This window comes from Haliotis rufescens, unplaced genomic scaffold (assembly GCF_023055435.1).
Source record: "Haliotis rufescens isolate VD_foot unplaced genomic scaffold, xgHalRufe1.0.p SCAF_336, whole genome shotgun sequence".
NCBI lineage: Eukaryota > Metazoa > Mollusca > Gastropoda > Lepetellida > Haliotidae > Haliotis > Haliotis rufescens.
In genome coordinates, this window is record NW_025964042.1 from 1 (window position 1) to 24426 (window position 24426).

At 42.4% G+C, this 24426-nt stretch overlaps 2 protein-coding genes across 3 annotated transcripts; one reads left to right on the forward strand and one right to left on the reverse strand.

The window, feature by feature from the left end:
- Positions 1–256: 256 nt before the first annotated feature.
- LOC124128199 (estradiol 17-beta-dehydrogenase 11-like) lies at positions 257–10292 on the forward strand. 2 transcript variants are annotated; one of them, XM_048380883.1, is made up of 7 exons: positions 257–350; positions 3404–3756; positions 4900–5139; positions 6125–6231; positions 7515–7652; positions 8364–8480; positions 9747–10292. In XM_048380883.1, the coding sequence occupies exons 2-7, from the start codon at positions 3544–3546 to the stop codon at positions 9913–9915; spliced, it is 984 nt and encodes a 327-aa protein (XP_048236840.1). In that variant the 5' UTR covers positions 257–350; positions 3404–3543; the 3' UTR covers positions 9916–10292. The 2 variants fall into 2 exon arrangements, with proteins under 2 accessions (XP_048236840.1, XP_048236841.1); XM_048380884.1 differs by having other exon boundaries at positions 263–350; positions 3619–3756.
- A 7754-nt stretch (positions 10293–18046) lies between these two features.
- LOC125372023 lies at positions 18047–22951 on the reverse strand. Its single transcript, XM_048380882.1, has 3 exons — positions 22542–22951; positions 20472–20774; positions 18047–20017 (listed from the first exon to the last, which is right to left on the reverse strand). Exons 1-3 carry the CDS (start codon positions 22608–22610, stop codon positions 18329–18331), a joined length of 2061 nt encoding a protein of 686 aa, XP_048236839.1. The 5' UTR covers positions 22611–22951; the 3' UTR covers positions 18047–18328.
- Positions 22952–24426: the final 1475 nt, after the last annotated feature.

The following is a 24426-nucleotide window of genomic DNA, read 5'->3' on the forward strand; positions in this document are numbered from 1 at the left end:
ATCTACGTAGAAGGTACTTTCATCTACGTACATGGTACTACTCACATCTACGTAGAAGATACTTACATCTACGTACATTAACGTGGATTCTTGAACAGTCCTCCATAAAAGAAGGTCAGATTTATGTTCATCCTCATACGACAAAGACCTCTTCAGCTTCAATTGTAGCGAGGATATCGGAAGAATAAAGAAGGTGTCGCGTGAGATTGTTGGGTTAAAGGTCAAAGGGAGACAACTCATTCAACGGTTTCAGGCACTCGTCTCAGTGTTTTGTAGTTAGCGGAATATATGCTGAGTGGACACGGATGTGGTTTCATGGGCCGCTCACCGACGATTTCACTTTCATTCAGGTACATTCATCGATACGACTAATTAGATTTAAGAACCCGTGAAGATCGGGATTAGAATATGCCTTCAGCAAAACATGCTTGTCGTGAGAGGCGACTAACGGGATCGGGTGTACGTCATCGTATTCCAATGCCCATTATGTCAGTCACTGGATTCTCGGGTCCAGACTCAATTATTTACAGACCGCAGTCATTTAGCTGGAATATTGCTGAGTGCGGTGTTAAGTGAGTGAGTGAGTTGGGTTTAACGCCGCTTTTAACATTATTCCAGTTATATCACGGCGTGTCAGCTTAATGTGGGAGGAAAGCCCGAAGTGATGCAGGTCTCAGACGTTTACCACTTCGGTGAAACCCACGAGCACGGGTAAGGTGTTGATAAACCTAGAAACATAATCGGAGCCAACCGGGATTCGAACCCACAATCATAGGTTTCTGGCGTGCCCAAGGGACGCAACTCTGCACAGCGAATCGCGGCGCCTTGGACGATTGGGCCACCCGTGCCCCCTGAGTGCGGTGTTAAACTACAAACAAACACACATTTGATTCGATAACTTATGTCGTTGATGGTCAAAGGGAAGTAAGTGTAAATCCTATTTACCATTTGCTAAACATGCTTACCTCCCTTTGAGACAGGGGCGATAACACTTGATTTCTTGCGCGGGGTTAGCTCCCTTCGGTTAACGGCATTGAGTGAAGTTTTAAGTGAATCGCTGTGCGGAGTAAAAGGCCAGGGAGCTAACTCTTGTACACACACGATTGCCTCCCTTTGACCATAAACAATCACTCCCGTTCACTTGTGGTCCTTTCCACGTGACCTTTTTCTGTGCCAAATCCACTTTTGGAAGAAATAGAAACGCATAAAGGAGGAATAATATAACGTACACATTAAGCTTAATTCACGTAACTGAACCAGATTAGCAGAGCTTCCAATCACTTTTAAGTAATGAAGTTTAAGGGTTTGAGAGCCAGGACCCAGGGGCCGCAGGATGACGGGTCGGAACCCTATGTGGATTCATTTGCACTGAGATTTATTTACAACCACCCCCCGTCATGAAGTGGGAGGGGTTATAGGAATGGCTGGGGTCCGTCCGTCACGAAACTTTAATATTTCTTTATGTTTTGGTATTTCTAAAACAATTTATCTTTTTGTGTTTCCTTAGCAACAAACTGGAATTACTCTCAAAAACGTCCCGGCAGCATTCGTTTCCAGAGCATAACATGAAACCGTTTAATATTTTGTATTGCAACAGTTCATGTGTATCAAACACATGCTGTATGGTACTTTTTGATGTTTTGTTACTTCTGAAACAAAATATTTAATTGTGTTTCCTTGGCAACAAACTGGATTTAAACTCAAATACATGTAGCAGCTTAACCCGGAAACCGTTTAATATTTAATTATGACACTTTGCATAATTATGTATCAAAGAAATGCAGAACTGATGCCTTGTGAGGTTTTGGTATTTCTAAAAAAATGTTTTTGTTTTGCTTATTTTACTGAGTGGCTGCATTGGGGAAACGTTTTCTCAGGAACTACTGAAGTTACATGACTAACACTTTGCAAGCTTATGGAAGACATACTTGTCAAGGCTGTGTTACAAATTTGATGCCGCAATTATTATTGTTTGCAGAGTGACCCTCTCCCTGCTTTAGATTTTGTGCATCCTGTTTGCAGTGCCTACTTCAAGGTAGGAAATCAGCTTTGAGGTAAGCACCTCAAATTGGAATGTGCCCGATGGAGGGGGGTGGGGCAGTGACAACGCTGTTTTCTTGTTAATGTTGACTTGAGAGTTTGATATTAGAATTGGCAGATCTGCGTTCCATGCATGTATGGAATACTACAAGGGACATTGTCGCATTGTCACCCTTCCCAAAACAAGCAAAATGTGTCAAAATTAGTCAAAGCGCGACATTGCGACAACGGACATTTTCGCCATTTGTCGCGGTGTCGCGCATTTAACGCTCTTTTTCACACATTTTTGACGGGGCGATGGGTACGCCGCTTTTAGCAATATTCAAGCAATATCACGGCGGGGACACCAGAAATGGGCTTCAGACATTGTACCCATGTGGGGAATCAAACCCAGGTCTTCGGCGTGACGAGCAAACGCTTTGACGACTAGACTACCCCACTGCCCCTTTTTGGTGAATGATGATACAAGGTCAGGTCGGAACAGATAATTTATTCTGGAAGACAAGTGTGTAGATACCATAGGCATAGTTGTAGTTCATAGTTTCTTATCTGGTCGTTGTTGGGAAATGGAGTGGGCGTTGTTTCTGACCACGACCCTGTTTGGCGTTACACCAGGTGAGACTCTGTTTGTATGCATATATATATATATATATATATATATATATATATATATATATATATAGTGTTTGGAGACTTCTGCGGTAGGGCTGGGAGGAGTCAAAATTTACTAACCAGGTACCCGCCCCTACCCGGGTACAAGCTATAGGTGTCAAGAGTTGGGTACAAATTGCCCGATTGGGAATTGTTTTATCAATTTAAGTACCCTTTAAATACAGATTAGAGTGTCTAAATTTAAGTGTTTTTGATAACTCAAACCAGTATAGAGACTCCAGGGTGGTGTATATTTAGCGACGGGTAGAGATTGTAAACCAACAAATAGCATTGCTATCGCCCAAACTCAGATAACGACCAGTGCAGGAAGGGCTGTAGCCATGGTCTCTTCTCGACCCTCACTCTTTACGGATGTCGTCTACATTCACTGGACGGTTCACTAGTGTGCGTCAACTGATACCTGCAGTAGGTTTCCGAACACCGACGTCTAATCATATTAATACGCCATGACGACTATCTTTTACAATAATTCACTACGTTCAACTTGAACTGAACAGTTTGATGCGATTGAACTTAAAATAGGAGGTGTACTGTTATCTGTATGACAAATTGTGTTCTTAACCCTTAAAGTGTGGTTTGTTGCGCATGGGTGAGGGAATGAGGAAGAGCGCCAGGAAGACGAACATATCGGTCTCACAAGTGCGCTCCAATGTAGAGAGTACGAAATGCACTCGTCGCTTTTATCATTCAGGGTAAAGCGATTGCGACTGGTTTGAAGACATCTCAAGTGAAGTCTGGGTTTAAGTGACTTTTCATCAACAACTTCAACAGCGAAGTCGGAGACTGGCTACAGCGTTTTTATATCTGTCGTCTGCAACTTGTCGTCTGAGGATGGGTTTATCGCTGGCAGAGGTCTTGTATACCTGTGGTCAAATTATCTACTTATATTTGGAATCCTTCTGTAAGCTGCTGTTTCCCCCTGGACGCCGTGACGTCACGGGTTGGCGCGTGCTCATCACGGGCGGTGGTCATGGAATTGGCCGCGAGATGGCGTTGGAGTTTGGGCGCCTTGGAGCAGACGTCATTCTCTGGGACATCAATGTGGTAAGTGTGTATCTGTTCTAGGTGTTCTATCAGTAGCTGAGGTTAGGTGAAATGGGGTTCAACGTCTTGTTCAAGGTAATTGCACTTATCTATGTTACAGTCAATGTCTATAACCAGGCAATATGTATACTGACTGATTTATTTAGGCAATGTAAATATTGACTGACATTTTGAGTCAATATAGATATTGCCTGTACAATTGAGACTGGATTTAAAAACAGGTTGATTGTAATAAATTTGACTCCTTAATTTAATCTCTTCATTTTAGATGCAATTTGATCGTAAGTTGAGGTGGCCTCGAGATCCAAAGTCCGTGGACGACGCCGTCTGTTGTATTTTGTTTACGCTTCTTTTGACATTCTGACGTGTGTGTGTGTGTGTGTGTGTGTGTGTGTGTGTGTGTGTGTGTGTGTGTGTGTGTGTTTCAACAAGTCTGGGCCACTACCAGTTTTGTAGTGCTAATCCAATGAGATATCGTGCCGCAGTGTTACATAGATATCCATCTCAGACACAGTATACTGACTCCGAGCAGACCGGTCCTTGTTTTAGCCCCTTAACGGTGTTGAGTGGAGTATTCATGTTAAACTGAGGCATGGTATCTCAGTGGACTAGCACTATAAAATCGGCATTAGTCCTGACTAGCACAATCAGCCACAGACACACACACACACACACACACACGCGACGTTAAACCCCTTTCACCTTACCTCACAAGATTCAGACAAATAGTTCTCCTTAGTCTGAAAAGACCATGTTCGTAGGTTTCATTGAAGTGGTACACGTCAACAACCCGCATGCGTCTCCGGACTTCCCTCCCCCATACCGATAACAGCCGTGATAAAACTGAAATGCATTAAACCAAACTCAGTCATTCATAATCTCATTATCAAGAGATTGAAGACCCAACTGTCAGTCAAAATGACAAAAGGGTGTTCAATATAAACAGTAATATTTTAAAAAGACTCAGCGGCCAAAAACATAATCTCTGGAAATGTCATTGAACTATTTTGAACGATTTTGCCACATGGCTATAGTTACTCTGCCATGGCTGGTGGGTATTGTAACACACAGCCTTTTACTTGTTGGTGTTCTTTAACTTGTTTTGAGTGGTATATGTGGTCACGTCTTCCATTGTTCCGACAGGAGGACATGGAGAACACTGCTGATGATGTTCGGGCTGTCGGCGCCAAAGTTTCCACCTACACATGTGACGTCAGCCGCGCAGACGACATCAAGGACGTGGCGGAGCGCCTCCGGGGAGATGTCGGAGGTGTTGATGTGTTGGTGAATAACGCTGGGGTGTTGAATGGAGGGACTTTCCTAGAGATGACGTCAGCAGATATCAGAAAGACGTTTGAGGTCAACACTTTGGCTCAGTTCTGGGTAGGCACTGCATCTTTGTTGGTTTTGCTTTACTTTTTCCATGAATATAGTAACTGTCGAATTTTACCTTTACAATGTAAATCAATTCAATGTATTTTACTTACATGTATGTTATATGTAGTACGAGTAATTGGCCTACTTCTTGACGAGGATTGTTTTGATTTCTGAACGTTAAAAAATGTTAATATAAATGTCTGCACGGACGGAATACCGTGATTTCTCCGGAGATTCCTTTTTGGTCATTTTATATTACAAATTATATCATTGTATAGCTACTGGAAATAAGTAAATACCATGATTGGTAAGAACCATAAGTAAAGGATCATCTGTAGATCAATAATCATAATAATAATAATAATAATAATAATAATAATAATAATAATAATAATGGGTATCATTATCATTATCATTTGGGGTAACATTGGTTGTCGTATGTTTATTTGTTTGTTGTTTAAAGACCCGTGAAGATCCGGGATAGAATCATGGTCTTCAGCAACCCATGCTTGCCGTAAAAGGCGGCTAACGGGATCGGGTGGTTGATATTAGGAACAAAGATCCACGGCGTCGAGGTACGAGGACACGCAATAGACTAAGTAAACAAGCCTGACAACCCGATCCATCGATTGCCTCTTACGACCAGCATAGGTTTCTGGGAACCTGTTCTTAAACCACAATCCACGCAGGGGTTGCGTAAGACGGGTGCGGGATCGGCCACGACCTGTGGCGTGGCAGATGGCGTGGCATCGTACCCGACGGCGTTGATCAATCACTGGATAACCTGATCCATATTCGATTAGTTACACTTCTAATCAGCCTGGGCCGCGTTCCACAAAGTGATCTTTGCACTCAGACTGTCGTAACTCCTATACTTTAACATTGCCTTACGATTGTCGTACCGCTTGGATCGTTTTGTGGAACTAGGCCTGAACTCCACACTTCTGAATTAGTTCACATGTATATTGATGTGTATTCTCGTTCCTTTTAGACAGTTCGGGAGTTTCTGCCCGGGATGATAGATCGCAACCGCGGCGTCATTCTCAACATAGCTTCAGCATCGGCAAAGTCGGGGACGGCCTACCTCGTCGACTACAGGTGTAAAACATGCTTCCTAACAACAGACCACTATCTTTACCCATGACACAATCTAGCCATTTACCCAGCAGACTTATATTTTGTTTGTTTGTTTAACACCGCACTCATTTATTATTCTTTACAACCTAAGGACAAAATATTTTTGTCCAGCATTTTTCTTCTTTAAAATTTAATTTTTGAGACAGAGTATATTTTCGATCACTGCGAACAGATGTTTTTCTCTGATTGGAGGCGCCGAACTGCTTCTTTTTTTCACAACACATTTACCAACGTTTAGTCCTGCAGAGCATTAAACAGGACGAAAAAAAGTATACACTTGAACATTGGATTTAACTACAAAATTACAAACGTTATCAACGCCACTGTAATGTAAAACAGCCAAAACATAACAATGATACCCGTATCAAATACATCACCATCGGATAACCATTTCCTGATTGTTTCATTTTAGCCACCACAAACATGGTTGTATACTTTCAATTGCCTGGCAGTTCATAGTACCATAATATCAGTTTATTTCCGCTGTTTTACTGGTAACAAATTTGAACATTCTACAACTTTTCTTTGTCACGACGTTGCAGAGCAGCTTCTTGCTCCTTCATCAAGAAGTAGACCCGAAACGTCGTTACAAGGAATAAAAGAAGTTGTTATCCATAACATGTGTCATGTATTCATGTTTCTTCCAACTTCTAAATGCCCACCAAAGACTGCAACCTACCAAGGATTGTCTCCACAACTGTGACGTCATGTAACCGGGTGTTTTTTTGGTCTTGTTTGTTGTTTAACGCCGCAGTCAGTGAGTGAGTTGGGTTTAACGCCACTTTTAACAGTATTCCAGTTATATCGCGGCGTGTCAGCTTAATGTGGGAGGAAAGCCCGAAGTGATGCAGGTCTCAGACGTTTACCACTTCGGTGAAACCCACGAGCACGGGTATGGTGTAAATAATGGATTCTGGACCAGACAATCCAGTTATTCATGTCATCCACTGGGATACAATGACATGCATCAACCAAGTCAGCGAGCCTGACAACCCGATCCCGTTAGTTGCCTCGTACGACAAGCATAGTCGCCTTTTACGACAAGCATGGGTTGCTGAGGCCCTATTATAACCCGGATCTTCACGGGTCGTAGTAAACGGGGTGTTATCTTAGCTGGGGAACAGTTTGATAATGCTGGCACTTCTACTCTATTTCCTGTGGGATAGGTTGTCTTGTATGTCCTGTGCCCTTGGTAACCATTAACCACAACCTCTCACTAGGTAACAGGTTAGGTTCTATTGCAGTTCCTCCAAGGCGGCAGTTTTGGTTTTCTCCGAAGCTTTGGCGGAGGAGATGGCGTTGCTAGGTTACAGCTGGATACAGGTGACAGTCGTCTGCCCGGCCTTTGTTAGTACAGGATTGTGCCGCAACCCCAAAGACAGGTGGGTCGATCTTCTCTGCTAGAGATGCTAGAGTTTCTGAATCTACAGCGTCTAAATAATTAGAGGCCAACTGACCTAAACCCAGTTAGATAATTACTCTATCATACGAGTGAGTGAGTGAGTGGGTGAGTGAGTGAGTGGGTGAGTGGGTGAGTGAGTGAGCGGGTGAGTGTGTGAGTTTGGTTTTACGCCAGTTTGAACATTATTTCAGTCGTATCACGGCGTGTTCCGAAGTGATGCAGGTCTTCGGAGTTTAAACCAACGATTGTAGGTTTCTGACACGCCTAAGGGAAGCGAAGGGGAAACGCGACACCTAAGACGAATGGGCCATCCATGCTCCCAATCTGAAGAGGATATTGAAAATTATGATTATCATCACTTTGTTACGGAAACAGCAAAGTTCATATTCAACTTGGACCCATTCCCCTGGCGTTTGGAGGAATACATTGTTAATGTCAAAAACCATTTTTTTTATTAATTTATCATTACAATGTACATACCCCGTGGGGATGTCGGGATAGTCCCCAGGAACCTATGCTGGTCGTAAGAGGCCAAATGAATCGGGTGGTCAGGTTATCGTTGCTCACAATATAGATCACTGGATTGTCTGATCCAGACTTGATTATTTAATAAAACAGTCTGCCGTCATATATCTGGAATATGGCTGAGCGCGGAGTTAAACAACAAACAAACCATTTTTTATGTTTGCAGAATCAACCGTCTACTGAGTCCTAGGGAGACGGCGCTCGCCGCCATTGATGGAATGTTGAGAGGAGAGTTTGTAGTACATGTACCGAAGTCTCTGTGGCTGGGCCTGAAGTTCTCCGAGTAAGTACACTCTTGTCGATAATGATAAAACACCTATCAAAAACGGAATTTGTACAGTTGTTGAGATGCATTTATGAAAATGCTTCTTGCTCTTCTTGCTACAAGTGGTCAAGTGTATCCTTGTATGCTTGGGGGGTTCCGGGGAAGACTAGGTTCCTAGAAGCCCATGCTTGTCTCCGTGTGGATTCTGGAAGAGAGTAGGTTCCCACTATCCCATGCTTGTCTCCGTGTGGATTCTGGAAGAGAGTAGGTTCCCACTACACCATGCTTGTCTCCGTTTGGATTCTGGAAGAGAGTAGGTTCCCACTATCCCATGCTTGTCTCCGTGTGGATTCTGGAAGAGAGTAGGTTCCCACTACCCCATGCTTGTCTCCGTGTGGATTCTGGAAGAGAGTAGGTTCCCACTACCCCATGCTTGTCTCCGTTTGGATTCTGGAAGAGAGTAGGTTCCCACTATCCCATGCTTGTCTCCCCGTGGGGATTCTTGGGCAGCGTAGTTCCCAGCACGCCATGCGATCTCAGAACTGATAGTTGAAAGGAGCATTGCTTGCAAGCGATTGGCTTTTTGCAACGCACCCCAAGTTTTGACACTGCGAGCTCTGGCTGACTGTGTCATCATTCCCTGTCATTCGGAATTGGACTCATGCTTCCAAACACCGGCTTATCTGGGCTCCAGTTACAGCAGCCTGATGTGATGCCGCTGGAGTATTGCTGACTGGAGCATAAAACAACATTCACTCACCCACTTTTGTTCAGGGGCGAGGAAGGTCCCTGTACATGGGTGTTGTCGGCCATATTGAAAACGTCATTCTTGTTCATGTCTAAATCAATTATCCGTGAATCGTGATAATCATGTTTATGCAGTAAGTACGTGGTATGCTAAGTTGTGTTGTGTCTTTTATATTTGAACCTCTTTAATGTTTGTATGTATCTCGTGCCTTTGTGGCTGCCACGTTTAGCCCTCTGATCAGGTAAGTAATCATCAAAGTTAAATAACACTTGCAAATAGCCGAGTGTTGATTCAGCAATAAGCAGTAGTACCTAAAACAGTAATACCGTGTACCTACACTTGGACTGCCGGTATTTGAGTCTTCTTGTTTACCCTGTTTACCCTGTTTACCCTTGTACAGCTTTGAGGTATGGCTTTACGTGTTCAAACAGGACATAAGGGGAACTTCCCTGCATCATGTTTCTCTGTTATGTCCTGAGAATACTGTGTGCTATACAGTTCATGACTCATGTCCATTTGCAACACCAATGTTTCAGAATGCTTCCAGAAAGAGCTCACATGAGAATCAAATCATCCCTGAATCTGGGTATCGATCCTCAGTACTCGCCCCCTGTCATTGCCAAGGTCAAGGACAAAGAAAAGTGTCAAGGAATTACAGATCTGGATCAAGTTCCTGGTGAAGATAATATTCATTGTCTTCAGTAGAGGATGTCTCAGAACATTATCCCTCCTGTGAACAATACCTACTAGTAACCTTTAGAACACGTATCTTGGATGCCTTGGATCTGCTTGTTCAACTATAGTGTCAAGGGCCAGTCAGTGATGGTTACAATATTTGAACGGTATTTCAGCAAGCTGGTAAGGGGGCCAGAATGTGTGTGGTGACCCCCTTGTAGTGCAAGTGGTCTCTGCACATCGTAATCAGGACGCATCATGTGACTGCCATGTTCAACGTCATTAGTGAGTGAGCGGGTCAGTAGTGTGTGGACCGCCTCCGTGGTGTAGTGGTGAAGTGTCCGCCCGGAGAGAGGAAGGTCCGGATACGAAAAAATGTTAAAAGACAATCTTGTCGCGACTCGCCTCGCGTTGCGCATTAAGGGGCTATAACACATGGACAGTATACTGTCTGAGCGGGGTATTCATGTTAAACTGCGGCATGGTATCTCTGTGGGCTAGCACTGTAAAATCGGCATGAGCACGTCGCTATATAAGTGCAATAATCTTGAACGCGACGTTAAACCTCAATTCACCTCACCTCAGTTATGTGTGTGAGGAACGACCAAAGTCATGCAAGAGGTCATGGTTCAGATTGAGTTATCAATAACAATTTCCAAAGCAGCACCCATTCAAGTTTATGCTCAAGGCCTAAAATCACACAATAGCAAGATATGCGGTTTCAAAGTTATAGAAGCTGTACAGATTGTAGGATATCATAGTGCAGTTGGAAGAGTAGGGTCTCCATCTGAGAATCACGATCAGATGTTTCTGATGTGCCTAAGGACTGCAACTCTGCACAGCGAATTGCGGCGCCTTTGTCGACTGGGACACCCGTGTGTCCCTCCCCCCTCCCCCAGCTTAATGTAGCTGGTTGTAGGATATCCTCGAAACTACAGACCAACTGACATGTGTTACTTAAAATAAATACATAACCCACATACATATATCACATCGGTACATTTCTTATTTCATCTTTATTTCCTCAATGATATTCAATTTTGATGAACATTTAAGTTAACCCACAATCACAGATACATATAATTTAGGGTTTTGTATTTACTTAGAACATAAATTCAAAAGGTTTTAGCTGCTGTTGAAGTGAAGTGTCTGATCAAGTACCATGAAGTACTACGAAGAATGATTAGAATTTGGTTAACCCACACATCCTTGTCGTGAGAGGCGACAAACTGATCGGATGGTAATATAGCTGGAAAATCGCTGTGTGCGGCGTTTAACAAAAAACAAACAGGATGGTTCCATTTCGTGAAGATCTGGGGTAGAATAGGTCTTCAGCAACCCATGATTGCCGTAATAGGCGACTATGCTTTTCGTAAGAGGCGACTAACGGGATCGGGAGGTCAGGCTCGCTGACTTGGTTGATGCATGTCTTCGTATCCTAATTGAGTGGATAGATACTCATGATGTTAATCAGTGGATTGTCTGGTCGATTATTTACAGACCGCCAGCGTTAAACAAGAAACAAACAAACATTCCTGGTCATTGAGGGATTATTGTTATAACACGCGGGGGAGGAGATATCTGCAGGTTGGTCAGACGTCTACGATAGACGAGCTTCTCCTGGACGTCAAAATACACCACGTCACTGAAACAATATAGGCATGTTTTTTTCCACTGAACAAAAAAGTTTGGGATCATTAATATTTTGGGGATAATATTATAAAATTGTGTGCTCACTTTTCACGACCAATTATATCCCCCAACTATTCATGATCCAAAGTTTTTGTTCAGTTCCAAATGCATGTGTAGTTATAACGACCAATTAAAACGACGATTACTGCTACTACAGAGGCATCGAATGTATTTAACATTGAGTTATAATAGTTAATTATTTACGATTTGTGAATATAGTTGAATATGTTGACTGCCGCGTTAAACGACAAACAAACAAATCATATTTGTGTACATGGTTGTCAAAGGAAGTTCAGGGTATAGCTTTCACTGTTTTTGTGGCGGATCTTGATATCATTTTAGAAGAAAGGTATTTGTTTTTTGATAATTATTGATCAAAATGTAACCGATATGCATAGACGTTTGAACATAACATATCAGACGGTTCAAACTATTGGCGTTGTATTTATTCAGAGCCGTGGACAACTTGAAATTGTATTTAGTTAGGCTAAATTAAATTAAGTTATGTGTGTGTATTATAAAATATAGATATTTTAAGTACAAATCTTGATACATTATTTGAATTTATCAAAAGTTTATAGATTGAAATAGAGATTACTACACTAATGGCGGTTACGTCCCATTAGATACGTTTTGAAATAGTGAGTTGTAAGATAAATCATATATTACAGGCGGTAATCTGTTTCTGACGCACCTTTAAATCGCACCATATTAGCATCGAATCTATGCATATTTTGTTTATTATCGTGATCGCAGAGGCGCATTTATACATATCACAACGCCATGAGTGACCAGATCCGGATTACTGCTTACTACCTCTACCTAGTGAGACCCTCCATGAAAGCACTTCACCAATATCTGTGGATTATCAAGGCAATAATGATAATGCCAACGAGATAAGACCTAAAAACATTTATTAAACCATAAAGTTTCGTCACAGACGTAGGTGAATTCGACTGAAGCGCATCAATGAAGGACAATCAGAAAAGCACTTCGTCCTAATCTGACTTTACGTCATCGCCATGGAGTAAAGGAGACAGAAAAATGTTCAGAGGAGACTCTGCTCCACAGAAGCAGCGATAACAAATCACCATGACAAAAGACACAGAGCCGATGTCGCGGTATAAATCCCCCTCCTCCTGTACACACTCGGCCTCATGGGAGTTGGTACTGGCTGACCCGCCCCCTAGGCTAGTTCTCGCCCCTTCCGGTCATCTTCCCGAGGCAAGGGAGTTAACTCACTATGAACGTTTTGTTTTTACTGGAAACAATTTTTGTCTTTACCATAAGCAGTATTATATATCAGCGGTGTAATACCTTTGTATTAATGACAAAACTCGAGCTCAATACGAGCCATCTTTACTTCGGCCATGTGACGGTAAGTACAAAAACTTGGTCCTGCAATCTCAAATCAACAATACATATAAAACTCGAATCTGTAAACGAAACAGGATCCATTACAAGCGGAATGGCTTGTTTATAGGTATAAGCACACATGCAGCCGTCTTCGCGGTATTTCGTGATTCTATTTCAATGACTATAGGTTCCTTTCCTGGTAACATTGTCCTTTGTACCATTTCAACTATTACCAGAAGCATGTGTTTATGAATGGAGCTGTTAGAATATTGCTGGAAATAAAGAGAACACTATTCCAGCAACATCACGGCGGGGGACACCAGAATTGGCTTCACACATTGTGCCCATGTTGGGAATCCAGCCCGGGTGTTCGTCGTGATGAGGCTACCCCACCGCCACTCATGTTGTATAGATCTAAATATGAGTGAGTGAGTGAGTTAACACCGCTTTTAACAGTATTTCAGTTATATCACGGCGTGTCAGCTTAATATGGGAGAAAAGATCGAAGTGATGCAGGTCTCAGACGTTTACCACTTCGGTGAAACCAACGAGCACGGGTATGGTGCTGACAAACCTGGAAACATAATCGGGGCGAACCGGCATTCGAACCCACATTCATAGTTTCGGGTGTGCCCAAGGGACTCAACTCTGTACACCGAATCGCGGCGCCTTATACGACTGGGCCACCCGTGCCCCCTCTAAATCTAAAACAGATGAGGCGGTTTTACTGGTTTCTTTCATTTGTAGTACATTGATAAAGAATTTACTATTTGTTCGTAATTATACAAATCAGAATTATCATCGCTATATTTGAAGTTGAACCGCATGGCCAATTTTCCATTTTTTAAATTCGAGCTGACATTCCGATTCATATGCCCAAAAAATATAGCTGGTGTCCATAGGAATGCCTACTTTGTGCCTAAATGTCCTTTATCATTCAAAACTGTCTCCCACAGGAGATATCGCTTGGGTGAGATCATGCTAACCAATGACGTCACAATGGTCTGCAAAGCATTGTGACGCAATTTCATCGTAGCAATATCTACATTGTAGATATCCTTAATCTCACCAAAACATCACGCAGCTGCATATCTACAATGTAGATATCGTTGCAATGAAATTGCATAACAATCCGATCCCGTTAGTCCCCTCTCACGACAAGCATAGTCGCCCTTTACGGCAAGCATGGGTGCTGAAGACCTGATAACGTACCTCGCATTCGAGAATTTATTTTTTGTTCCGTCCAAAAACTGGCCATAGTGAAAAATTAAGTAAACTTGTGCTTAGATTGGCCAAATGTAAAAACTGTTGCCATGGAACAGTCACAGACAACACTATTAGATTATCGATTTCGTTGTCGGCATTTCAATGTGAGTATGGCACTCCATAAACAAAAGCGAAATGTTTTTCATCAGACATTATAAACAAGATACGACTTGACCAAAGAACATTTTTTATGTGAAAATATATGATAGTTAGTGGTGCTTAACATTTATTTCAGTGTTATACTAAGTAATGTGTTTTTTTACGGAATGTAATGACATAATCGATTTTTGTTTCTGTATTTCAATTTGAGTATGGCACTCTATAAACCAAAACGAAATTTTATTCATCACAAAATTTATTCAAGATACGACTTATACATAGCATAATGCTTAATGTGTTTTCAAGTAAGTTCTGTGGTTTATACGAAATGTCGCCAGGATGTTAGTGAACCAGTTCAGTGAAAATATTGTTGATGATTCCAGCCACTCGGAGGATCATGGAACAGTCCGGACTGATGCCGATTTATAGTGCTAGCCCACTGAGATACCATGCCGCAGTTTAACATGAATACCCCACTCAGACACAGTGTACTGACTCCGAGCGGATCTGTCCTTGTTTTAGCCCCTTTATGTCGAGCGCCAGACAGGGTAACAACATGTACCATCTTTTATTACTTGCCCGTGAAGAGATCACCTGTTTAATAAACATACAGCTTTATTACACATTGTGTAATACCAAAACGCGTGCTTATGTACTCTCGGAACACGTTTCACGAACAAATATTGAAAGCTCTCAACATCCCTCGGCGTATTCAACGACATTGTGTGTGGAGATGATAGATCACTGGGAGGAGCTTATGCACACTCGATGACCCCAGCAACCTTGTTGCTAGGCTGACGTCACATGGCATTGTTTCGCCGATGGAACTTGCAACAAAATTCAACAAATTACGTCATCGGGTATTGTGACGTGATTGTAAACTTTGAGGTGCAAGGCCCCGTTCCTCAAGGCGATCGTACTCTAGCGCAACGACAGTCGTTAGTCTAAGTTAAATTATGTGAGTTGTGATAGCCTTAGCACTACGATAATTTTGTGGGACGAACGCCTGAATTCTAAAGCTGGACCATTGTATAATATTAAATTCATACGTTTAAACTTTTGACGTGTTTGAAGTATTATTGTGTTAAACTCAATAGGATTATGCCATGGATCGTGTAGGTGTCAGCCTATTTATACTCAACAGTATAATTCTAAAAACATTATAAATGACAAGTAATAAATAAAATACTAAACTCGCTCTCGTGTAAAACCAATTTTATGAAACTCGTGAATAGTTGTGGTGCAGAGTTGCGTCCCTTGGGCACGCCCGAACCTATGATTGTGGGCTCGAATCCCGGTTCGCCCCTATTATGTTTCTAGGTCTGTCAGCACCATACCCGTGCTCGTGGGTTTCACCGAAATGGTACACGTCTGAGACCTGCATCACCTCGGGCTTTCCTCCTACATTAACCTGACACGCCGTGATATAAGTGGAATACTGTTAAAAGAGGCGTAAAAAACTCACTCATAACGCATCCCTCAATATGAAAGTTACAGATCACTGCTGGGGGATACAACAGTAGATTTGAATATTAATACTATAGTCGGTAATAGACATTTTCACGTATTTGGTAACCTTCACCCATGATTATTTGCTCAAAGAGTTGCAGAGTTGCGTCCCTTAAGTGTGCCAGAATCCTGTTATCATAGGCACGAATCTTTGGTCGTTGATTCCACCAACGGCTTAAACATCTAAGTCCTGCATCACTTCTGGTTTCCTAACACATCAAAGATACACGCAGGGATATAACTGAAATACTGTTTATTTATATATAAAAATACAGTTCAATAAGGCAATAAGTAAATATCCCTAAATGCTTAGATATATGATAAGGCGTCACGAGTCCTATATTTACGTTTAATCTTAAGCGTGACACTTTCTTTATTGTATTGGGCGGTACAGGTGGCCCAGAAATATCCGGTGACGTAATGCGTCCTGTGCCAGGATCCGCTGATGTTTGGTTCGAATCCCAGTTTTGATGTGTGGTGCATCATTGCCATTATCGTGGGAATATATATGCTCGTTCTCGACCTAACTATGTTTCTTGGTTTGTCAGTACCAGCCCGTGTTCGGCGATAAATGTCCATCACTTCGGGCTTTTCTCCACATTGAGCTCACGTGCTGTGACATAACTAACATATTCCAGAGCGGTTTAACGCCAAACCCATTCACCCTTAGTTTGCCGGAGTATTGCACTTCTCCACGATGGGGATCACGTTCACAGAACACAGAGCATCATCATCACCCTGGTCAATGGATTGTATTCAAGGGCGGATCCAGCAATATTTAACAGGGATGGGTCCAAAATATCATCATCCTCTCTATTTTTCTGACTACAGCATACTACATTACATTTTTAAAAGGAAAGTGCGGGGGTGGGGGGGGATCCGCCTATTGATTTTAATGTCAGCTCATAGGAGCCTTGGGGAAAACCCAGACTTCCAGGAAACGGTGACCCGCCCATGCATCTCCTCTCCGCGACCTACATGTACATGTACGTTGCTTAACAGGACCACGTGTGTCCACGACACCAGGAACCTATCCCTTCTGTGACATGACAGTTATTTAATAAAAACAAAAATATTTTCAAAAAGAGAAGTTTATTCCAAATAGATTTCCACATTTCCAATATTTTCACAACAAAAACATTGTAATTAGTTTTCAATCTGTAACAATAATTAACCATTCATAAAACCGTTTCCTCAAGTACATAATCACAAAGAAGGAGCTTTAATACAAACCCTGGTTATACATGATGTTTTGTCAATGGATGAACATTATATACAGTACAATACACATGAGTATGTACCTCTATTATGAAAAACATTGTTCTTAAGTATATGGATTTAAAGTTACGGACCTCCACAGAGGTAAATAACAGCAAATATGAAGAGCGATGTTCTTTAACATTACTAATGTTTAATACTCAAAAGCGTTTCCTCAAGTATATAATCGCAACGAAATAATTGTATTTGAAAACAGGATTATACAAGGTGTGTTAATACTAAAGTAATATCATTGTTGTGAATTATCAAATCTGATCAGGGCAAGTCAGTGGTTAAAACGTAATCGTGCACATCTCCGGGTACAATACACCTAATCACCTCAGGCTCGCTGACTTGTTTGATGCATGTCATCGTATCCCAATTGCGTGGATCGATGCTTCCGATGTCAATGACTGGATTGTGTGGTCCAGACTCGATTATTTACAGACCGCCGTCATATAGCTGGAATATTGCTGAGTGCGACGTTAAACAACAAACAAACAAAACCTAATCACCTGTGTAGCACATTGTACCAACCAATCCTCCTCCATCTGGGTCCTTTACGGCAAGCAAAGGTGATGGGGGACCAGAATCATCAGGAGGTGATACAGATGTAAACATTAACAGCTGAACGTGTATATTTGTACACTGGAGACTTTGGTTAACAGGTTTTTGCATTTTAAACTTTTGAATATCTAATGAGTGTGATATTCCTCCAAACGTTTTTCGAGCGTCAAATGAAAAAAAACATAAACTCAAGGTTGAAAATATCCAAGTAAAGAAAACAAACCATTTTAAGTAAGCCTGTAGAACATACATGTACATCTTAGAACGTAGCTCGTTCTTGAAAATTGAGACAAAAAGACTCAGGGGCTGGTGCAAGAAGAACAGAAAAGTGGATAATGTCAATATTATACAATAAACAACGTATGTGACTTTATACAAAACCAAAAAATCCATATTTAAATTTAGTCAAACACCCTTGCGTCGAAGTTGAAGGGACCCACGAATATACATCGAGTAAATAAAGAAAAAATACCCAGCAGCCAAGCTTTTACTTCAAGACAACCATAAGTTCGACACATTAAAGTTGGACACAACAGTGTTTGATTGTAAGGGATTATGACTTCATTAGTATATTTCATAAAAAATATCAAGCGCGTGGCAGTAGAAATGGACCTCAACATATCCATTGAACACGGGTATTCCGCGTGACGAGGCTAACCAACCATCCTCAAAACTATATGGGGTTTAAAGGAGGAGATCACGCCCAATCATCTTCATCCACCACCTTGTGTTCTGCCTTGAACTTCTCAGCTTCTTCAATTGCTTCTTTCTTCTGCTGTTTGATTGTTGGATCTTCTGGCGGAGGAGGAGGTAAGACTGCTTTCATCTCCCTTTGAATCCTTTCTATCCTCCTCTGCACCTTTGTGTCGAACTCCAGCTGTTTCTGGGCAACAATCAAACCAATCGACACCGTGGCGTCCTTTGCCTGTCTCTTCAACTGGGTCATCTTTAGGGTGACGGCGCCTTTGTCGTTCTCTCCACCCAATGCAAGCAGCTCTCCAAGACTAGCCACTTGATCCATCAGATGCTTCTCGGACACTTCAACATACATCTCTGCCAAGTTGTTCACCATGTACGATAGCTTGTTGGCTTCAGATGCTTGGACATAGATTGTGTCCCTCATCATGTCGGACATCGTGTACTCAAGACGAAACTCTGCCCCTCGCTCGGCGCCCTGGACGAAATTCTTCACATTTTCATCCATGGAGCATCTGATGATGTTTGAAATTGTTGTGAAAAATCTCACCAACTTTCCCCATTGTGTTCGAACCTGTCCAAGAGCGTTGATACCTCTCTGCAACAACTGTTTTATTTCACCAAAGTTGACCTTGTCAAGATTAATGTGTGCAAGTTCTTCAATGACTGACGTCACATGGGCATTGGTTTCCTGTAATGATTTGCTTTTGCTCTTGAAGTCCTCTCTGATTGATTCAAGAGAAGAGGCATGTTGTTCAACTTTGAATCTACACTGTTCACTATATCTTGCTGAAGCTGAACTGGAACTATCCTGCTCTTTAGTGGACATCATGGGTGTTGGTGTTTGCACCGACTGTCCAAATGCATGTGAACAGAATGTCTCCAGTGCTTTCATATTTCCTTCCAGCCTTCCTGCAATACGCTTCGCATCTTTTTCTTGTGATTGGTCCTTGGTAAGCTGCTTACTAGCAGTCTTCATTATCTTGATGAGTTCATACCCGTCATCTACAATGCCGTTTACTTTCTGCTTACAAACTCCCGAGTAGGACTTCAAAGTCTGAACAATATCCTGAAAGGTTGCCTCGACCATCAAGAGAGGATCCACTTCCGTTCCCTGCATAATCTGATCAAAATTGGTTACGAGAGTCTTCACACAAAGTGATAGCTGTGGGAGTTCCAGCATCAGAAGAGCTTCCTTGTCTTCTTCTTTCTGCACCTGCTTGTCTTTGGAGGCTTTGTCATTTTTCGTGGACTTCTTTGTAACAGCATTGGTGACTGATTGGCAGACACCAAGTGTGCATTTAGCCAGCCCTTCCACGAAGTCCATACCGATCATGCTCCAACCAGATGGCATAGAGTCCATGGCTTTTTGATACGATTCGGTGGTCTTTTTAAACCGGTCGCGTAATTCATTGTACTCCTCTTCTGCGAGCTTCTTTCTTTCTTCTAATGACTTCATTCTCAATGTCTTCACCTCATGATCCTTTTCAGCTTTGAGCAGTTTCTCAGAATAGTGACCTTCGGCAAATGTGCATGCTTTCTGTAGTTCTCCTATCAAAGCCATGATAGTACAAAATCGTGTCTCCACTTCTTCAGCCCGTACAACGCATGTGTCAGTAATGCGTTTAATGTTAGCTAAGTAATCAGGAACTAGATGGCGCACTTCCATTTCTGATCCATTGACAATGTACTGAAAAACAGAAATACAGCCATATGGGACCGAGATACACTGAACATGGAACATGTCTTCGACTGTCCTTGGGGCAAGGAGAGGGGTTAGGTGTCTGGGAGATGCATGGAGTCTGGGAGGGAGCCACGTGTCAAGAACAGTGTGAGGATGTCTCGGAGAGAATCTGTGTGTTAAAGAGAGAGACGGGGTGTCTGGGAGAGTTGAGATGTGTGGTTGAGAGTAAGATGGTCTTAAAAGGGATGTCACTGTTTTGGAGAAAGTCAGTGTGTCAAGAAGAAAGCGTCATGGAATTTGGAAGAGCGTCAGGTCGGCTGAATGCGATTCTTGTTGTCTGAGAGACTCAGGGTTTCTAGTAGAAAATCTGGTGTTCAAGAGCATCACGGTTCCTGGGAGACTGAGGCATATACTAAAATTAAGTCATTCCTTAATCCATATTCAATGTCAAAATAATTACCTTGACTGCGTTCTTGACGTGTTGAGGAATCTGCAGTGTCAGCAGCCGAATTTGATCCATGTTTTTGTTGGCCAGGTTGAAAGCATTCCATCCCTCATCAGCAACTTGAAGGATGCTGGTCCGCAGAGACTCCGGGTACTCGGTGTGTTTGAAGCGATCTCTAGTCATGTGTTCCGACACAAGAGACACGTCCTTGTCCAGCGTGACGAGGACCAGTTGCCCCAGGAGACACACCGAGAGAGGGGCAGGACACAGCATCTCCTGCCAGTTCATGTGAGGCCCAAGGACCAACATCATGTCCTCCTGAAATCAACAACAATTGAATAGGAAATTAGGCGATTTTCTACATTATTTTGTTGTGCCCTCTGGGGATTCTGGGATGGACTTTGTCCCCAGCATTTTACACTGGTCGTAATAGGCGACTGAATCGGGGGGGGGGGGGGGGGGTCTGACATGGTCACAGTGAAGTAACCGTTTGTCTTTTCAAACAACAAACACCCTTGTTCATTTTTTTAAATTTCATTCCATCGATATGTTACTTTCAAGAGAAAGGGGGCAGCATATGTTAGTATCCGTACTTGAATAACTTCATTGAACCAATGAATGACGTTGTTCCTAGTGTGTTATCTTACCCAAACGGCATTTACAGGTCATTGGTACTCTGAGTAAAGTTTTATGTTAAAAAGAGCCCTACAAATGCTAAAACCCAACCTCTCCATAAACACAATACAGCTACTTCTCCAACCCCTCTACTCAATCAAGTACCGCCTAACGTGTCCAAGTTCACCTACCTCCCTAATTCTACTAAATCCCAATAATACTATCTCTTTAATACTACCTTCTTCGCCTCCCCAATACCACAAACTCCCCGATACCACTCCCTTCCGAATACCACCCATTCCCAAATGCCAGTATCTCCGAATAATTCCAATTCTGGCAACTCATCAATACCACCACCTCCACAAAACCAGGACCTCCCCAATACGCCTCCTCCCAAACACCACGACCTCCCTAATAACATAATATCTCAATTCTACCTCAATATCTACTACGAATACCTCCCAATACCAATACCTCCCCCATTCCGCTAACTTCTTATAATGCCACCTCCCAAATGCCACTGCTTAACAATACCGCCACCTCCCAAATACTACCATCTCCCCAACATCTCTATTTCCCAGCATGTCACTACCTCACGACCTCACTACTACGTCCCTAATGCCTACAACGATTTCCTCCAAACCACCACCTCCCAATTAACACTACCTCCCAATACTAATACCCCCTAAATACCACTACCTACCTATACCAACACCACTACCTCCCCAATATCGCTCTCTTCCTCAATGCTGCTACACCAAATCACACCACCTCCGATCCCCAATACCCCCAGCAATACCTCCCCAATACCATTACCTCCAAATACCACAAGCTCTCCAATGCCGCGTCCTCCCAAATACATCTATTTCCAATTCCAATACCTCCCAATACCACAACCTCTCGAATGACACGTTCGTCTCTAGAGTAATAGAAGGCACAGTGATAGTCTTAGGCTTAAAGGGGGCACGAGTGGCCCAGTCGTCTAAGGCGCCGCGAGTCGCTGTGCAGAGTTGTGTCCCTTGGGCACACCAGAAACCTATGATTGTGGGCTCGAATCCCGGTTCGCCCCGATTATGTTTCTAGGTGTGTCAGCACCAGCACCATACCCGTGCTCGTTGGTGCTAAGTGGTAAACGTCTGAGGCCTGCATCACCTCGGGCTTTCCTCCTACATAAAGCTGATACGCCGTGATATAACTAGAATACTGTTAAAAGCGGTGTTATACCCAACTCATTAGCTCTTTGGATTAAAGAAGTGTGTGTGTGTGTGTGTGTGTGTGTGTGTGTGTGTGTGTGTGTACCATTTTTTAACGTCTTTTGGCATGCCGCGGCCGGGGATCGAACCCCGGACCTTCCGCACTCCGGGCGGACGCTTTACCACTATACCACGGGAGAGGTCCCATACAGCTGAAATACTGCTGATTGAGACGATAAACAACAAACAAAAATCGTATTCTTTTGGAATACAGTACCTTCGTATCTTTTGGGCTCATTAGGTCCTTCTCTGCCTTCGCAATCGTCTTCTTGCTGACATCCGCCATGATGCCTCACTCAAGTCACTATAAGTCCAAACAAACCAAACAACCTATATCCAATTCATTAAAAAACAATACGGAAATGCGTGTACAGTGACTATGTCGATAAGTCAAACGTTTGCATACATTTTCCTCCGGCTTTCACGTTCGGCCGATTTGTGATGTATTCATAGTAGTAACATGTGATTAGTTTGAGTAAGCTAAGGAGCCCTACTCCATGCATATTTGTGTGGCCCATAATACTGCCTGACATTGAGGCAATTTCAACTACGTGTGTTTGTTTGTTTGTTTAACGCCGCACTCAGCAATATTCCAGCTCTATGACGACGGTCTGTACATAATCGAATCTGGACCAGACAATCTAGTGATTGACATCATGAGCATCGATCCACACAATTGGGATCGATGACATGCATCAACCAAGTCAGCGAGCCTGACCATCCGATCCCGTTAGTCGCCTCTTACGACAAGCATAGTCGCCTCTTGAGACATGGATTGCTGAAGACCTATTCTATCCCGGATCTTCACGAGAACCTGATGTCATCTTTACATAATATAATATGTAGGCTCCGAAAATACTGGAAAACATCGTTTTGCTGTGTGTTAAAAAGAAACTTTTGTTGCATAACTGACAAAACTGTTCATCATTGTGGCTCAAAACGACATTCACACAAATGACCCGACTCAGCTTGACTCGTGCGCTTTTAAAACTCACTTTTATATCGATCTCATGTTGCTATGCATGATTCGGCTGATATGTCATTATATGATACAGTGCTAGACCACCGCGATACCATGCCGCAGTTTAATACGAATACCACACTCAGACACAGTATACAGACTCCGAGCCGACCAGTCTTCGTTTAATCCTCTTAATGCCGAGCGCAATGAAGGGCAACAATAATTAAAGTACCATCTCTTAACCTCTGTTGGTATGACGCGGCCGGGGATCGAACTCTCGACCTTCCAGGCGGACGCTCTATCCTCTAGCCATAATTAGGCATCGGTGGTATCGAAGCCATGTTTGACTCCTGTTTTATGTAGATAATTCAAAAAGATAAAAGAAAGTTCGGAATGTACGAAAACTAGGAAATTCTTAAAATAGAATAATTCCAATCCATAACATGTTCTTAAAATCCAAATTCTTATTTTGCAGTATTGGGAAAGTCATGCCTTCCCATATATAGTTCAAATAAGAAACTGCGTTTCTCCGACTAGTCTCATAAGGAAACGAAAAACCTTCCGATCTGTTGACATCTGGTCTTGGAAAGCACATGTTCTTGTAGAATAATTTAACGTCAGACTGTCCATTTACTTTGTCCAGCCAAAGGAAGTTCTATGCACCTCCGGTATGATTCAGGAGAACAACAACTACATGTGTCACTCACAAGATGAACCAATACGTCACATCGTCAATTGTTTTTAACATCTTCATCTTGAAAAACAGAGAAAAATACGACATATGCCCACGTAATGTAGCGGTTTTATAAAGATCGTACCCTGCATTAATTGTCTGACAGAACACATCAGATTTTGATTTTGATAGAGTGACATTTACTCCGAATTTGATGATCTAATGTCATGTTTTGTGACTGGGGCAATTAGATATTTGACTACCCTTACTATTGCTTCCTCTGTTTGATCAGGGGAGTTAGTGAAAGAAACTACACAAATAATTAAAACTTTCTTTTGGGTGGGTGTTGCTTGGTTGACAATTTGAATTATTAAAAGTAGACAAAATGTATGGATAACAACTTCTTTAATAAATGTAAATGAGACGTTTCGGAATAGACCCTTATACAGTTGTCATGCAAGACTGTAA

Excerpts from the sequence above, each read along its gene's own strand:
- LOC124128199 (XM_048380883.1), top strand. The coding sequence starts at position 3,544 with ATGGGTTTATCGCTGGCAGAGGTCTTGTATACCTGTGGTCAAATTATC. Across the intron at positions 3,757-4,899 it reads TTCTCTGGGACATCAATGTG|GAGGACATGGAGAACACTGC; the intron begins GTAAGTGTGTAT and ends TTGTTCCGACAG. Across the intron at positions 5,140-6,124 it reads ACACTTTGGCTCAGTTCTGG|ACAGTTCGGGAGTTTCTGCC; the intron begins GTAGGCACTGCA and ends CGTTCCTTTTAG.
- LOC125372023 (XM_048380882.1), bottom strand. The coding sequence starts at position 22,610 with ATGGCGGATGTCAGCAAGAAGACGATTGCGAAGGCAGAGAAGGACCTA. Across the intron at positions 20,775-22,541 it reads TGAGCCCAAAAGATACGAAG|GAGGACATGATGTTGGTCCT; the intron begins GTACTGTATTCC and ends TGTTGATTTCAG. Across the intron at positions 20,018-20,471 it reads ACGTCAAGAACGCAGTCAAG|TACATTGTCAATGGATCAGA; the intron begins GTAATTATTTTG and ends TCTGTTTTTCAG.